At 35.7% G+C, this 18497-nt stretch overlaps 1 protein-coding gene across 5 annotated transcripts in view; it reads left to right on the forward strand.

The window, feature by feature from the left end:
* RALYL (RALY RNA binding protein like) overlaps window positions 1-18497 on the forward strand; it is a 350333-nt gene that overhangs the window by 166697 nt on the left and 165139 nt on the right. For all 5 annotated transcript variants that reach the window (XM_026049673.1, XM_026049672.1, XM_026049674.1 and 2 more), the window contains one exon: window positions 4974-5252. In XM_026049673.1, coding sequence (XP_025905458.1) covers window positions 4997-5252 — 256 coding nt within the window. In that variant the 5' untranslated portion in view covers window positions 4974-4996. The remainder of the gene's footprint in view (window positions 1-4973; window positions 5253-18497) is intronic.

The raw sequence follows: 18497 nt of genomic DNA on the forward strand, positions 1-18497 counted from the left end.
GATCAGTGTCTATMAATACCTCAAGGGAGGCAGYGAGGAGGAGGGGGCCGGCCTCTTTTCAGTGGTGGACAGTGATAGGACTAGAGGAAAGGGCCACAAGCTGAGGCACCAAAAGTTCCACAGGAACTTAAGAAAACAGTTCTTGACCGTGAGGGTGCTAGAGCCCTGGCACAGGCTGCCCAGAGAGGTTGTGGAGTCTCCTTCTTTGGAGATCTTTAAAACCCGCTTGGACGCGGCCCTGTGCCATGTGCTCTAGGTGACCCTGCGTGAGCAGGGGGGTTGGACTAGATGACCTCTGAGGTCCCTTCCAACCTTRGGCATTCTATGATTCTATGATCTCACCTCCCTTCTGCAGAAAAATGCCTGGACAATGKTGCACTATTTCCCTTTGCCTTGGATTCTGTCTTGGTGCCTGCACCGGTACATAGCACAACTCTGAAAGTCTGAAGGGAAAAATGGGAGTACCCACAATATCCATAGGAGAAGCAACCCCTATGAAATGAGAATATGGGAATGTGGGATCAAATGCTCACCTTCTGTCCTGAAGTTTCAGTTTCACAGAGGCAGAGTAGTGGTGTTGGTGCGTGAGGGAACTTTATAGGAAAGCACAGAAAATATGCAGAGAAGTAGGGATTAAAATCTTCTTCAGCATTTCGGGTTGACTGGTTTAGATTATTCCTGTGTATGTGATGCATAATATGAATCTCATTTTTAGTTATTTGTATTCCTGTTTATCAGAAATTGAAGTGTACAGAACAGGCACGCAAATTCTGCTCTTGCAAACAGACACCTAAACAATAACAGAAGCTAGTTCATAGCTTTTATGTTCAAGTGTATGAAATCTTACATTAGTTGGTTCCAAATGAAAATAACTAAGTCATCTTGAACATAATATGATGAAGTGCATTRATAGTTAACTTCTGCTTGTAAAACATTCCTTAAAAAATATGTTCAGGATATCAAGCTTGTTTATTATCACAGAGTCCATGCAGTAGGAAATCAAGAAGATATGCATTAAAGACTGCAAGGAGATGAGATAATTTCATATATTTTATTTCTCCTGTATTTTAATTTGCTTTGTAGTGTATTTTCCTAAATTTTCATGGTTTTATTGATAGCACTGTATCCAGTAAGTCAGTAATCACAGATGTATATAGTTAGTGGGTCGAAAAACTTTTCTGTAAGTTCCTTCTCATTGTAATGGAGATCCTGTGTTTCTTTGATTTTATGAAATAGTCATAATAGTATTGTGCATATTATAGCAAGGCAATCAAATCTCAATTATATTAATTTTCATATTGTTCTCATTCTTTGAATTTCCACATCATTTTTTCTAAATATTCATTTGAATATAAGGGAATCCACCAGACAAATACTTCTCTTTGTGTCACAAAAATATTGCAAATTTGCATTGCAAAGAACTAAAAGAGAGAAAAAACTGTCAATATTCTATTCAAACTCTATCTAAACCAGTGCAGAGTGAAACTGAGCAAAAAGTAGGATGAGGATGAAATAAAAAAAAGGACTAGTGCACTAAATCCCATGTTAAATGACTGAATTGAGTGTGATACTGTGATATTTGCAAAACACGGTGGAAGTAATTAGCAGGTTTAAATTTGATTGTTTTTAATTTTCATTCAAGTCTTGTTTGGCAGAATATTGCCTGCAGATTTTTCCTTTTCCATTTTTATGATTACCGTTCTGGGCAATTGTGCCCGAAAGGCCCATCTGAGATCACAACATCACTATGCTTGGAATTATGTAAAAATACATTGAAAGGCTGCTCTTCTCCAAAATACACAATTCTGAAGTAACTTAAAGAGAGTCATACAGCAGTCTAGTAGAAAAAAAATTATTTCAAGCTAAATCTATTGCTTTCCGGACTAGCAGTCTTACTTGTAAGATTTATAAAACATTGCTTCTGTGCACTTAAAATCAGTTCAGATGCACTGGTTAATTAAATAAAATTAAGAATCATAGAATCATAGAATCCTTAAGGTTGGAAGAGACCTTTAGAGATCATCTAGTCCAACCCCCCTGTACACACAGGGACACCCAGAGCACGGGGCACAAGGCTGCGTCCAAGCGGGTTTTAAAGATCTMCAAAGAAGGAGACTCCACAACCTCTCTGGGCAGCCTGTGCCAGGGCTCTGGCACCCTCACTATCAAGAACTGTTTCCCTAGGTTCCTGTGGAACTTTTGGTACCTCAGCTTGTGGCCCTTTCCTCTAGTCCTATCACTGTCCACCACTGAAAAGAGGCCAGCCCCCTCCTCCTCACTGCCTCCCTTGAGGTATTTATAGACACTGATCAGGTCCCCCCTCAGCCTTCTCTTCTCCASGCTGAACAGGCCCAGCTCCCTCAGCCTTTGCTCATAGGGCAGATGTTCCAGGCCCCTGATCATCCTCGTAGCCCCGTGGTGGACTCTCTCTAGCAGCTCCACATCCCTCTTGTACTGGGGAGCCCAGAATTAGACAGTACTCCAGTACTCCAGATGTGGCCTTACCAGGGCTGTGTAGAGGGGGACGATCACCTCCCTCAACCTGCTGTAGATGCCCTTCTTAATGCACCCCAGGATCCCATTGGCCTTCTTGGCCACGAGGGCATACTGCTGCCTCATGGTCAGCTAGCTGTCCATCTAAAAAGATGCTAAGACTTTCACTTGAGATGTGTTTTACATACAGACAGATACGGCTTTTTTGCTATTTCTTCACAAAAGCAAGCACAATATTAACCATTCCAAATCTTTCTAACACAGATGGTATTTGCACACTACAATTGTATACATTGGACTGAACGTATTTACCACATTTTATCTCTCGATTTCAATTACACTTCTATATCCAACTTCGGTCCCACATTACCTCCTCCATTTTGGTCATCACGACTCTTTAGGTAAATGTGTCTATGATATAGTCACTAATTCCTCTGTAAGTCCTAAATGTGTATCCAAGATGGGTCTAAACTTGCTAGTTCTCAGACAGTGCTATCAGTCTAGCTTGTGCCAGCCTTGAAATCAAGGAGCATTATATTTACATTATTTCTTTGGCTGTCGTCTTCAGACTATGGTAATACCAAAAATATTATGCTGATAGTATTGTGAAAGTGTTCAACTATATTATAGTATAGTTCTATATATTCAACTATATAGAAGCATATTTTCAATATACAACCTCTAAAGAAATCTAAAAATATTACAGTATTAAAACTTATGAGAAAGCTGAGTGGCTTTTGGCCAAGGAACTTTTCCTGGCCTTTGAATGATGAAATTTGTGAACAGTAGCTTGTGTATTGAGAACTTTTTAAAATGCATAAACGTAAAAAATAAGCAAACAAAAAAAACCCCAAAGATATATTTCTCTCCTACAATATTTTTCTCTAACTTTTGTAACATAAAATAAGCTGTGGCATTAAGCTGTTAAGTAAGTGAAAAGTATTTGAAAAACAGCCTCCACTGCACAAATTCTTTTAACAAATCAGCCTATTCCTTAAGATACTGGAGGACTATCCATATGTTTACCTGAGGTGTTCTTAACTAATGGGTGTGGTTTGGATTCTTTTTGGTGGAGACAGTTAAAGTACTGATAGTTATGGTAATGATTCATGAATTGTGGACATCTTGTTCAATAATGCAAACTTCCATAACAGTTGTTTCTTTTTCCTTCAGTCTAACTTAATGTGTGGTAGATATTGATGAAAATTGCTGAACTTCTGCTAGTTAAACCTTAGGAGTTCAGAATAGAGGTCATTATTCCTTTTCATCTTGAGAAATGAACTGTGCTTTAGCTATGAGCAATATTTAACTGGATTTCCTTCTTGCCTTACTATGATTTGATCAAAAATATGAATAGGTTAAAAAACAGTAACATAATTCTTTATCATAACAAACAACCTACATCTAACTGCTGCTTAAGTGATTTCCTACTTATAAAATCATTTTTCACTATTAAAAGTGTATGCATATTTTTGACATTTATATTGTCTGATATACCTAATGAAAATCCAGCAGCAAGCTAGAATAATGACTGTTCATTTCACCTGCATCTAAATAAACGTATTTAAATGGAAGGAGTAACCTGCTGGGAGGTGGACTTTGCACATCTATTAACAAAATAAAGTGCAATTCAGTAGTGTGAGGTTTTGTGAGGGCCAACAACATTTTGTTTTGCTTTTCCTTTTTTTCCTCTTTACAAATCATTCCCAATAATAATCTGTATATTTTAATCTGAGATAYGCCAGGATGTGATCTCTTTGTAGGAAAAATAAAAAACAAGTGGACCTGTGTTCATACTGTTAGGGATTTTGTTTTGTTTTATTATTTACTTATTGATTTATTTTTAGGAAGGTAAGTCAATTGTGCTTCCCCTGTCTTTTCTCTTTTCTGAACTGATTTAATAGAGAAAATAGTTCTGATAGAAACATATTGATTTCAGTAAAGAATGGTATGTTACCTGCCCTGCTCTTCTCACAGTGGTCAATGATATTTAACTGGTGAGAAATGTACTCTAGTTGACACTTACCAAACAAAAGCAGAGATGTCTTTCATTGTTAGAGTTTGTTCTCCACATGGCCTTGAATGTTCATTTCTTTGACATACGGTAATGGCTCATTCTTTTGCTCTGCAATTTCTAGATGGCCTGGTACTTAAAATGTCAATATTGAATTTCTAAGCACAAATCCACATATGATTACAGTAGAGCTCTGCTGTCAGTGCATTATATTAGGAGCTCTGTTGGATATTTTTTGTCTATAAAAATTAGAAGTTCAAATTTTACTTATTAGCAGCATTTTAAAATGTATCACCTTGGTTTTATTGATAATAATTGTTATTTAATATAATTCTTATGAATCTAGATTGAGCCTAAGTGAAAAAGAAAAAAGTGAATTATTGCTGGGAAAAAAATAATCCAAAATCATGGTAACTGTATGCTGTGAAATATAATTCTCTCTGTTCTTCTCTATTCTTTATTTAAGGGTTAAAGCCAAGTGACCCAACCATGACCGGCAAAACGCAGACCAGCAATGTCACCAATAAGAATGACCCAAAGTCCATTAACTCTAGAGTCTTCATTGGCAACCTGAACACAGCCATTGTCAAAAAAGGTGACATAGAGGCGATCTTTGCAAAGTATGGGAAAATAGTTGGCTGCTCCGTGCACAAAGGCTATGCATTTGTACAGTACATGAGTGAGAGACATGCAAGGGCTGCAGTGGCGGGTGAGAATGCCAGGATAATTGCAGGGCAGCCCCTAGGTAAGTGCTTGTTTATACCACTCAATTATCATTATCTTTTTCCTTTCTATTTAAAACTGCTAGTAATCTGCTGCTAGTAATCTTAGGGACTAAGAAGTGTATTCTAGCACTGTTTTGTGTGTATTTCCAGGATATTGGATCTGTCAGAATTTTTGACACTGTAGATGTAACCTAGATATTACAAAATGCCTACTGCTACAATTTGTTGACTTATTAAATACATTACTTCTGACTTCCTATGTTTCACAATATAATACTATTTCAGTGAACATGATTGCTCATATGAGGAAAATATAAGTGTTTTCTCTGAGGCTCGAGTTAATAAATTTAATGTGATATAATGAGGTTAGTCTAATAGATGTGGCTTTCTGGCATTTAATGACGCTAAAATGAAGCAAAGTGTCATATTTTAGATAAAAGCAAAAGAATGAGTTCTGCTGGTCCTTGACACTGTACCAAATCAAGCAATAATGCTGTTATTTGTTTAGAGAAGTTTATTACAAAAAGTTTATGTTGAAGCTATTCTCACATAATGTGGTAGGAACTATTCTTCTGAACTCCATAAAAAAAAAAGAAGTGTAATTTTGTTTCTTTCTGTTATTAATTCTTGTTACCAATACTCTGTTGTTAATTCTTGTGGTGAAGTCTGGTAGRTATTTTGGAAATTATTACCTCTAAAGATACTTGCTTTTAGATAGGGAAGATCACCTGGAGGACAATTCTACCTCATCTGTCACATGTAGAATAACAATGCACAGTACAAGATGTTTAGTAGGATCCAGAGATCTTTCACTAGACTTTCTGAACTATAATGCTCGCTCCCTAACTTATGTGTGAAGTGGCTGTGTCAGGAGAAAGTAAAACGTAACTAGTGCTTTGGCTGTAATAAGTTGTAAAGAATGGACATGGCTTATTCACTTTCAGTTTCTCAGGCTGTGGAAATCTATTTTTCTGAATATTTGTAGAAAATTAGATATTTTGTGTTGGAGATGGTACTGTTTTGTCGCTCAACAGTAACTTTTAAGTTTTATAACCCATGTACTTTGAGCTCAAAAGGAAATTAGATTAAAGAAATCCAATTGCATTACATGGGAGATTATTTTATATATGTTTTATATATGGATGAAATGAATACATGAATTTATAGTTTTATGTATGAATGAATTAAAAGAACTGAAGTGGTACAAGCAAGGCAGGAAAAGTCAGTCTGTGGGATGGCATTATTAGAAGATGTTTCCTGGAGCAGTGGTCTCTGAGCAATAGGCCATGTAATGCCATCAGTGGATTACTTACAGCTCCTTGCACACTGGTCTGACCAGATTTTGTAAACTATACTTTCCTAAGGCTATAGATCTTTTTATTATCACTACTAAAATTTCTGTTGCTTAGTTTTCTTTTTGTTGTTTGTTCATTTGTTTAGTTTTTCTTGCAGCATGTATAATAAGCGAAGTGTACTATATATGTCCTTGCTCTATTCAGTCTACTTACAAAAGATAGGTAAATTTGGTGAAAAATGCATTAAGGGGGCAGCAATTACTTGAATTATTTGAAATTTTAATAATAGGAATTTTATTTAGAACTAGAGTTCAGCTGTTTTATGTTAAAATAATTTGACTCTGCAATGTAATGTGATGGCATTTTGCTTGCAGTGACACCTGATATATCAAAGAGTATAAATAARTATTTAATTACAGAATCAGAAAATGATTGAAGTTGGAAGGGTCCTCTAGAGATTGTCTAGTCCAAACGTCCTGCTGCAGCAGGGATGCCTAGAGCACATGGTACAGGGTTGCATCCAGGTGGCTTTTGAAGGTCTCCAGAGAAGGAGACTCCACAACCTCTCTGAGCWGCCTCTTCCAGGGCTCTGCCACCTTCAAAGTGAAGAAGTTCTTCCTGTCATGCAGATGGAACTTCATATGGCTCAACTTGTATCCATTGCCCCTTCTCACTGGCCACCACTGAGAAGAGTTTGGCCCCCTCCTCCCTTCATTCTCCCCTCAGGTATTTGTACATGGTGATGAGATCCCCTCTCAAGCTTCTCTTCTCCAGGCTAAACAGGCCCAACTCACTCAGTCTTTCCTCGTACAGTAGATGTTTAAGTCCTTTAATAGTCCTTTGTAGCTTTATGCTGGACCCTCTCTAGAAGCTCCACATACCTCTAGTACCCTAAGGAGCCCAGAACCCTAGTACTGCACCTAATGCTCCAGATGTGGCCTCACCGGAGCCGAATAGAGGGGCAGGATGCCCTCCTTCCACCTGCTGGCAACACTCTTCCTGATGCAGACCAAGATCCCATTGGCCTTCTTGGCCACGAGGGCACACTGCTGACTCATGGTTAACTTGCTGTCAATTCGAACTCCAAATATAGATAAAAGATAAAATATAAAACATAAAAGTGCAAGATAAAAAAATGTTCTTTAAGTAATCAAAATCTTCTTTACTCTTTCTCTGTATGAAATATTATTGTCATCAGCATTTCTTGATGTAGGAAAAAGGTTTGGTCATAGTGGTATGTTTCATTAGAGGAATCATTTCTAAGATTTCTTTTTGTTAGCAATAGACATTATAAGTTGTCTCAGAATAATGAAGAAACAAATGAACAGCTATACTGGAGAAGAGCTCTCTATATAGCCATAGAAGACAAACCAATATGCAGAATTTGCTGGGTGTTAGGACCAATAAAAATAGCTTATGTAGAAACTGTGTATATGAGGAGAACAAAGTAACATTAAAACCACTTGATAAATCACAGCAAAAAAAAAAAAAAAAAAAAAAAAAAAAAAAAAAAAAAAAAGCCTTAGATTTTGATTATGAGAGTTTTGCATTCTGAAATAAACAGAACACATAATTTTACATCAACACTCAAGGTTGTGGAAAGAGGACAAGAAAAAACTTTGACATATACAGGATTAATACCTAATTAGCACAGCTGAATTTTCATAGAATCATAGAAAGCTTAAGATTGGAAGGGACCTCAGAGGTCATCTAGTCCAACCCCCCTGCTCACGCAGGATCACCTAGAGCACATGGCACAGGACTGCATCCAAGCGGGTTTTAAAGATCTCCAGAGAAGGAGACTCCACAACCTCTCTGGGCAGCCTGTGCCAGSGCTCTGGCACCCTCACGGTCAAGAACTATTTTCTTAAGTTCCCGTGGAACTTTTGGTGCCTCAGCTTGTGGCCCTTTCCTCTAGTCCTATCACTGTCCACCACTGAAAAGAGGCCGGCCCCCTCCTCCTCACTGCCTCCCTTGAGGTATTTATAGACACTGATCAGGTCCCCCCTCAGCCTTCTCTTCTCCAGGCTGAACAGGCCCAGCTCTCTCAGCCTCTGGTCATAGGGGAGCTGTTCCAGGCCCCGATCATCCTCGTAGCCCTGCGCTGGACTCTCTCCAGCAGCTCCACATCTCTCTTGTACTGGGGAGCCCAAAACTGGACACAATACTCCAGATGTGGCCTCACCAGGGCTGAGTAAAGGGGGACAATCACCTTCCTCGACCTGCTGGAGATGCTCTTCTTAATGCACCCCAGGATCCCGTTGGCCTTCTTGGCCACCAGGGCACACTGCTGCCTCATGGTCATCTTGTCATCCACCACGATACCGAGGTCCCTCTCTGCGGGGCTGCTCTCCAGCAGGTCCACCCCTAATCTGTACTGGTGTCCGGGGTTATTCCTCCCCAAKTGCAGGACCCTGCACTTGCCCTTGTTGAACTTCATGAGATTTCTAACCGCCCAGTCATCCAGTCTGTCCAGTTCCCTCTGGATGGCAGCACAGCCCTCAGGGCTATCAGCTACTCCTCCCAGTTTGGTATCATCAATACCTTTTCCTTTATATGGAACTAGAATTTATCTATAATTAAATGAGTGCTGGATGATAGTCAGTTGGACTTACAAAGTGCAATGAAGATATTCTGCAATATCCATCCCATTAAAACCTATGGATTTGTATTAATGGTATGTGTTATGATGCCATCTTAATGTTTCTTCTGAGAATTGTTTAACTGGCATCAGCATGAAGCTCAGTGCAGTTTCTTCTTGAGATATTATACATTTAAAGGAATAGTAGACTTTCCTGGCACATGCCAAAGGAGGAAAAGGTCAGAATTGAGCATGGACATTTGTTCCACAATGATTAGTTTGTGAACTGTTTCAAGTTAGAACCAAGAAAATGCTTGTGAAATCACAAAATCTGAAGTTCTTTCCTAGTTATGGGAACATACCCAAAAAATTTACCCTAATTAAATGACTAAAAAGCACTATTGTCCATTTGAGTAAGAAAACATTCATCTCCTATTCATCTCCTTGCCGCATAAAGCAAAGGGACAAAGAAAGTGAGTAGGAATTATAATGAGGAATTACTACATCTTTCCCATAAGCACTACTGAAAGGATTTCCACCCATTCATGAGGACTAGAGATCATCTTGCTCCAAATTGTGGAGGAGCATGTCCCACTACAATGAAAGCTTTTGCTGTGTGATAAATATCAGATTTTTTCCCAGAATATTTTCTCATGCCTTTGCAGTCCTTCACAAGCATCACTAGAAATACTTATTAGCTGTTGAAAATGTCCTAATGAATACAAATTCTATAAAGACTAATACCATGCAGAAGCACTGTAATGTACCATATCTCCGTATTATATCTTCTCATTTACACTAAACACTTGAGAAATCACTTTCACCTAAAATGATGGCATAGCTATCATAGCAACCTCTTTATCAAGAGCGTTCCTTTCGTTTGCTTGGTTTATATTCATAGTCTTACAGCTTTATAATTATGTGATCTATTTTTTCTTCTTTCACAATCAATTTTTATACCAGCATAATTCCTTTAACATCAAAATAAGTGTTTGATTTCCACAAGGGAAAGTTAAGAGCACCTAGCAGATAAGAAAGCAAGTCAAATGTCACACGACTAGTAGTTTGGCCTCTATTTTCTTTTGTTTGTTTGTTTGTTTGCATGTTTGTTTTTTAAGCCACCATGGAGTTTCACTAACAGAGGCTGAGGAAAAAGGAAAAACAGTGCCAGAGTCACAGTGTCAGTGCAGTCCTTCACTTGATGCCCTTTTTAACTATAAATTAGTTCCGCTGCAGTTTCAATCCTGTTTTGTTGCTGTAAGTATTATTCACGTAAGTCTGCCTTCGGGTCTAAATTAGATGCAGTCTCTGAGTAGCAAGTAAGCACATACTGACATATAGCCTAAGGTAAGATGATGGTTACAGATAATTATTTTGGGTGACATACTCTATTGCACAGTCTTTTGAGAAGCATGGAAGCCCTGCAGGGGCTTTCTAAATCATGACTACCCAGTAGAAAACATCCAAGGAGAAGAGCAGGTAATAAAGAAAACCTTTATAGAGACTCGATGTATACCTTTGTTGAAAATTGAATTGATGTGACAATAGGGCTGTTTTTCCCTTTGCTTCCCTTGCCTCATCTCATAACAAATCTTCTGTATTTTATGTTTTAATGTCTTGCAACACAGACAGACTTAGCTATATGTTTGAAGAACCAGTACTTTCTGTCCTTCGTCCCAGTGCGAAATTCTAGGAACATTAAAAATGTCCCTAATGTCTATATTTAAAGAGAAAAAAAATCTATGGCTTTAGTGAGCTTATTTGTTGAAAAAAAAATGCACTTTGGTTTTAAAAATGACAAATTTTCTTAGTGACATAGAAAATGGTACACTAAGAAATAATATTCAAATATGAATTAATAATTGCTCTTTTTTAACTTTGTCATCTACCTTCAATCAGTATCATGCATGTACAGCAATCCTATAAGACATTCCTTTGTATGACTTAAGTCAAGACTTATGAAAACAATCCTGTTACTCATCCATCTATTATCAACCATTGTAAGAGCAGGTACTTGTTTTAAACAGTAACTGCTAGGCTAATCAACTTTATATAATGTTCCATTCTGAACTCACATAATGTCATGCAGTCCATTTATCTCAGTGTCTCAAGTGGGAATATAGTGTACAAAAAGTAATCCTAGGACTCTTGGCATTTTTTTTCTGTTATCTTGAGAGATATCATGTTGTCCACAGCTTCAACTCTTTTCTTTATCTTGATTCATTTTGATAAAACTATCTTCCATGTATTTGGCTTCTTTCACCTTGAACAGTGAAAAAGTCTTATCCGGATGAAGGTTGATATTTTCTGCTTAACATCTGACAATATTGTGTTCAGTATCTGATCATATTCTACTGTTGTTATTATTGTGTCATTTGGTATTATATGGTTACCTGCTATATATCCACATATTTCATTGTTTTAAAACATTTCACTTGCTGACCTTATTCCAAGAGGCACATGGAGCAACCTTTATATGCTAAAGGGCACGTTAGAAATGCACAGGTCAAATAATTTCTCGACTAAATCTGACTTGCCAATATTTGTCTTTCTAATTTGCAAATGGGAGTCTGTTTTCTGCCAGCTATTCCTCACTGAACGGGTGACAGGACATTGTAATGTTATTTTAGTGTATTGTGGAATCCAGGCAAATCTTAGCCCTGCTATTTGTCTTTTGGACCATGACTGTTAACAAACCCATGAAATAGTTTTTCCTTTGCAAGGCATCGCTCAGCTGTTTTGATGAGAAGGAATTTATTCTAACAAATATTCCTCTTATCAGAATGTGGATGTAGTGGGCTAAATGTTTCACCTTTTGTAGACCTTTGTTTTGGCCTCAGTTCATAAAGGTGGTTCTTTCAGGTGATGATTCCTGAAAGAATCCTTTCTCCTTTCTCCTTTCTTTCCATTCTTTACCTCATGGTTAGTTAAAATGCTATTCTTTTTCTTTAGTTTAGGTGAGACAAGAAAAACTTCTAAATGCATATTTCCTATCTCAGATTTGCTGTTTTCTGTATCTTAGACTTACTGTCATTTCACACCTAAATCATGTGCAGGAGAATCTGTTTTTTTCTCATCAAGAGCCTGTCTCAGATTTGATGGTTAATACTACAGATCTTTCAAGAACACAAAACTTCTTCAGTAAATTCTGTAAATCACATGCACAGGATAATAAAATAATTATTAGCACTTTATATATAGCCCAGTTCTCAGCTTATTTTTAGCATGGAGACTAAATGAAATTCACACAAAAATAAAGGAAGTTAGACAAATGAAGTGCTTAAATTTATAATAGTACTCCTCCCTCCTCTGAAAGATTTTTTAGTGTTAGGGAACTCTGCCATAAGCTTGCAAAATTTTGAGTAAAAATCATTTCCTGCATATTTTAATGAAATAGAACTGAATAGTGGTCATGTTCTTCTATTTTAAGTTGTATGAAGCCCTTTTATATCTTGCAAAATACCCTACATTGCATGCAAAATGATTATGTATCCATAAGAAGATACTGCTTATGTTCAAACCTAGACTGGAATTTTTAATTTGACATATATGTAGCTTAGGTATATAATGAGCCTTGAATAATCTTCCAGCAAATGATAACAGCCAGATAGCTTCAAGCTAAAAACATATGCTAGCTTGTTCCCAAAAGAAGTACGACTGTTTTTACAACTGCTTCTCACTGGAGCTAGTTAAGCTTTGTCTCCCAGCTCCCAATGAAATATTCCTGCTTCATATTCCTTAACAAGCTTGGTCACAGTAAATATAGCTGTCTTTATGTACCACTTTATTGCACAGCACAGACATATCTTTTAATATATAAAAAGAAGGGAGAGCAATATTTTGGAGTATGTGAGCTACTCTGCTTAGATATGTAAGATTTTTTTTTCCTGGTGTGACCAACCCAGTCTTTCAGACTTTTTTTTTTTTTTTGTCTTTTTATTCTAGTTCTTACTTGTTTATCTGTTCTTCTCCCCAGTGGGAATTTTCTTGATCTGATGTTATCCAAGCACTTCTGTTATAATAACAGTAGTTCATAAGCATTGTTAAAATCTCATTCAAATTAGAACATTTCCAACTGACTGCTGTGGTAATGTACTGTAGACATCTGTGCCACCTCTCCTACTGCTTGCAGTTAAATGGGAAATTTTAAGACTCTTGTGTTTTCTTTCAGTCTACTATTGATGCTTTATACAAATATGAAAGAGAGAGCAGCAGAACTTAATTAGTTTCAAATATGGTGGTAATTTTCAGCTCTTCTAATTTAGAAGATGAATAATTTTTCCTGTTCCACTATCAGATTATGTTTCCTGAACTCAGGGAATTTCATTTAAAATCTTTTAGATATATAAAAATACTTTGGTAGATAGTTTTGTATGTTTTTCCAAACCCTGCTAAAAGCAAGGTTACACTCTAAAATATACATATATACATATATATTAGTGTCATAAATATACAGGGGGAGTGTGGAGGTAGAAAACAAAAACTTGTAAAGAAAGAGTTAAGCCCCAGAGCAGTGATGTCAAGATGCAGTGCGAGGTATCATCTAGTGTTGTAGCCAGAAGTACCAAGCAGGTTATAATATTTACTTATATGAAGAATATGTTAAGACTGAGAAGACTGCAAGGAAAGTGCAAAAAAGAAACAATGTCATTTCTAAATGCTTAAATATGCATATGGGTATGTGTCTGTAAGAAACTGGCTTTGAATACAGAGCATAAAACTGAAGGGGACTCTTTGAATCACTGAAACCCAGTTGTGTTTGACACTCTTCCAAGTAGTCAATGTTCAGTTTGCTACCTTAGCAAGTACTAGAGACTATATCCTCTCAACACAAAGCCCTGAAATAACAAGTGCTTAATTTTACCTTGATTTCTGTTCTGAGCCAGTGAAAAGGACATTTTATATACTCTGTTGCTGCATGATTTTTCAATGGTAGATAATCGTTTTATTTCAATCATCAGTTTATCTTCTGCCAATATTGAAAATTCTACACTCACACAACTCCATTAGGAAAAGAATTAAAAAACAATATATGCTATTTTCTTCATTTTACTTGTCTTTACCTTCACCTGAGTTCCAATTGCCATATTTTTGAAAGTTTGAGGAAGCTGGTTCTGTCTGGATTTATAGCATTAAGTCTCTAACATCAGTTAAAATCAAATTCTAATAATATTTTGAAAAGACCATTAGAACTGGGTTTATAGAAATAGTAGCTTTCTTAGAAGAATGGATGAGGGATGGAGGATAGGTAAGGCTGCTTTTGCTTTTTTTTTTTTTTTTGCTTTTTGAGTGTTTATTTGTTTCTTATTTCTTGGACAGGTTTAAGTCAAATATCTTAGAGAATAGATAAATAGGATAAAATTACAACAAAACAAAATTATCATTTATACCAGCATTGCAGCAGCTAGAAAGGCAGTCATGATTTTTTACAACCTGACTTTAGAGGTCTTTGTTTTCTGTTAATTGGCTTTTACTGCTGTTTTGTTTGTTTCCTATTCTTGCATTTTGGTTTTGATTTAAATTTACAGCAAAACAAGAAAAAAATGAATTGTTTAAAATGTAAATAATTGAAGGAAAGCTTTGGGGTTTTTTTGATAGCTTTAGTTTTGATCCAAGATAAGGTCCTTGTGCATAAGAACATCTATTAAAAATATATATACATATATCTGCAACTGCTTACAAATAGCACAAAAAATCTATAAGGAAAATATTGACAGTTCCATAACAGACAATAATGATACCATCCCTGAAACCTTGCTTTCTTTTTGTACCATCAGTAGAAAATGCAGTAGTGGAAACAAAGTTAATTTCGATAGAGAATACCTCTATTATATTATTTTTTTCTCATTTTTCCTCTGCCTTATATCTTGTTACCCTTCATTTTTACTGATAGTCACTATACTTTTTAATACCTTCTCTGTTCCTTTCACTGGTGTCATCATTTTTCCCGTCCTCATACATTCTTTCTTTCCAAGATATTTTTGACTCTTTCAATAAATCCCCCTCACTTGTAGTTTTAATTCACTTTATCCAGTGCTGATGAAATTTGCCTAGAGTTTCTGAAACAAGGGAGCAGCATTAGCTGGTAGCGTTAAGTCTTCTCTAGATCCATATCCTCCATAAATTCTGGAATAGAACAGTCCAGGGATTTAGTTCATAGGGAATGTCATCATTTTTTTAATGGCTATATAAAATCACTGAGAGTACTCCAACCAATCTATTGTAAATTTTGGTTACAATTGGCTTACAATATATATCCCTTTTTATAGTGAAACACTTGAACAGTGAATTAAATCACCACTGTATACAACATATTTATTCTAGTAAAAGTTCATTGTTATTCACTGAAAACCTCTGACTGTGATACCAACAGAAAATGTCAAATTGTTCTTAGAATTTATAGGAGGTATAAAATTCATTAGCTGAGATGATGAAAAACCAAGAGAAAATTAAATTATGACTACCATATATTGCACTCATTTTGTCATCTGATTTCTTTAGGACTACAGAAGTGAAAGCTAGTCACCTAAATTTTCATGGAGTCAACATTTCCTGAAATACAGATGTGAAAAATATCTACTGAAGATTACCTGACATCCATCCTAATATAACCAAAATTAGAGTACCAGAGAGAAAAGATACATACAGCAAGTTTCATAATTTGGCATTCCAATCCCTATATCTTTAATTCAATATAGCTTCTTTCATAACATATAACCTTATGTTTTGATGTGTTGTTGAGAAAGGAACGTCTCAGAATTATAGAATCGTTATGGTTGGAAAAGACCTTCAAGTTCATCAAGTCTAATGATAAATATGTGTATTTTATGAATCTGGAGAATTCACTTATTTTTTAATAAACAGATAAAGATAGAGGGAAGGATGACTAACAACATAAAAAGTCAGGAAGCATACTTCATAGTTCTTTGACTTTGAACTTGGACTTTGAATGGCTAGATTTTGAAAGGCTAGATTTTGAACTCTAGCCAAATTTCTATCTATTGCAAAAGGCAATGTCTTAATCCCAGAAGTTTCTGCAGAGAAATCACTATTGATAGAGAGAAAAGAAACAATTACAGAGCAAAAAATTCAGTGGTTGCTTAGGTACAGATGGTCACAAGGTGGTCATATTTGCTATACTTGCCGCTTTTAAAAGCTAATATTAGAAAACTTGAAAGTAGTTATAAACTTGCTCAGTTTGGCGAAAGCACTGAAAAAGGAAAACAATATTTAATTGTTACTTAAAAAAAAATCATGTAAGCTGCTCTACTTAAAAAAAATACTGTCTGAAAAGGCTGTATTTTAAACAATAGAAAATAAAGAAAAATATCAAATTAGACTAGATAATAGTATTTTAAGGATAAATAACAGGAGAATTTGAAGAATGGGATCAATCACTTGCTGGTAATATTTTTTGTTTACTTTTAAATTACAGTTGTGTTTGAAAGGCTTTTTTTGTTTGTTTTTCTTTTTTTTCCCACTGTATTTAGAAATTGCTAGATTCAGACCACAAAATAATGATGACATCATTTCCATTCCATTAAATTATATATAAATCATGAGGTCAAGTGCTTTTTCTTCCAGAAATTTGTAAAGAATTAACAGGATATTTTTCAGCTGCTTATGTGTGTAAGTCTACAATAAGTCTTGAAAAAGACTGGAAGATTCAGAAGGTTAGAAGTGACACAGAGGAAGAATTCTCAATTCACACAGTTTAAATCAAATTGGAATTTAAACAGTTTATTGATTTATTAATAACATATAATTAATTGAAACTCACTGAACTTACACATTCAGGCTCAATATCAATTACACATCATATAAACCACAATATAAGGTTCTTACAAAATGTTAATGAGTTTGCCTATAAATTTATAAATATCCTTTCATGAGAAGACGCACAGTTCATGATAGAATCATTTTTTTAAACACTTTTTTTTTCACAATCTGATAGAAAAAAAGTCTCTGATAAATTCTGGAGGTTGCTTAAAGATGCTGGGAGTGATGAACAATGAATAAAAGAGGACATTGATATCAAAATAGATAATAAATTACAAAATCTGGAATAAAAGTGTAACTGCTGTATAACATCTATTGTTTTGATAATGAYCTTTCCAGCATGGGAGAGAAGGTTTGGAGGCTGGAAGCTCAAGTGAGGAAAAGCAAACCTCAAAATAGAGCATAATTTTAACACCAAGGTCACCAGAAACAGTTTACCAAAAGTTGCAGTCATTTTTTTTTTTTTTTTTAAGCATGGAAAGTTATAAATGATATGTTCTAGGTCAGACCAGAATTCAAGAAGTTCTCTTATCTGTTCTGCAAGCTTGATGAGATGCTAACAGTATGTTCTTCAGATATGTCCAAGTTATTTAGGATCATTATTAATGGGTCATGAAAGCAATCTGAAAGAGCAAAGGCAACCTGGAAAATGAGGAAGTAGACTGACTTAAATTGCAGTTGTAACAGTGTAATGTTGTAATCTAAATTTACCAGGTCTAAGTGTAATTTTATGGTAATTACTTGAGGTATCTACATCTAGATACCTTAGTTGGAGAACTTTAACATGGGCTGAGTTCTACACAGAGATTGGGAGGTTGAAGAATGTTACTCTTTTAATATCTTCATGGCTGCTCCTGAGTAATACATATGCTTTTATTTCTGACAATTTTATATTCCAAACAAACAGATATTTTGTTTTTGGATTAGTTTGTTGAAATCCCTTCTTTCTGTGGATAATTAGTGATGTCTGAACAACTGACAGGTAAATTGTTACATGGGGACTCACTCCAGACTTGTATCTGAGAAGACTGAATCATTCTATGGGTAATTTTGGTACATTAAAATATATGAGCAAAAAATAAGTTCCAGCTTTATGAAAGATGTTTACTTTCTTTTCACAAAATGATCACAAAATTAAAATGATATGCTGAAGCACAGTATGATATATTAAATGAAGCTATAGAATACTTTTATTTTTATTAAATACAGTTTGATCTTTTATCAATAAAATCATGCAGTATGCTAGAAAAGTAATGTCTGGAATTACGGAATCATACAGGTTCAGAAAGAACACAAGGGGTCTTCTAGTCTGACCTGCTGCTGAAAGCATGGCCAACAGTGGGTCAAGGAGGTTGCTTACGTCTTTGTCCAGTCCAGTCCAGGAACCCTCCAAAGACAGAGGTTCCACAATCTCTTTGGGCAATTACAATATATGAAGAAAAAAGGAGAAGGAAAAAAAAAAAAGGAAAAGGAAAAGGAAAAGGAAAAGGAAAAGGAAAAGGAAAAGGAAAAGGAAAAGGAAAAGGAAAAGGAAAAGGAAAAGGAAAAGAATTAGTTCTATTCTTAATTCTATTCTATTCTATTAAGGCCTCCAGTGATTTATTCCTAAC

This window comes from Nothoprocta perdicaria, unplaced genomic scaffold (genome assembly GCF_003342845.1).
Source record: "Nothoprocta perdicaria isolate Ctin4 unplaced genomic scaffold, notPer1 scaffold_60, whole genome shotgun sequence".
Lineage (NCBI taxonomy): Eukaryota > Metazoa > Chordata > Aves > Tinamiformes > Tinamidae > Nothoprocta > Nothoprocta perdicaria.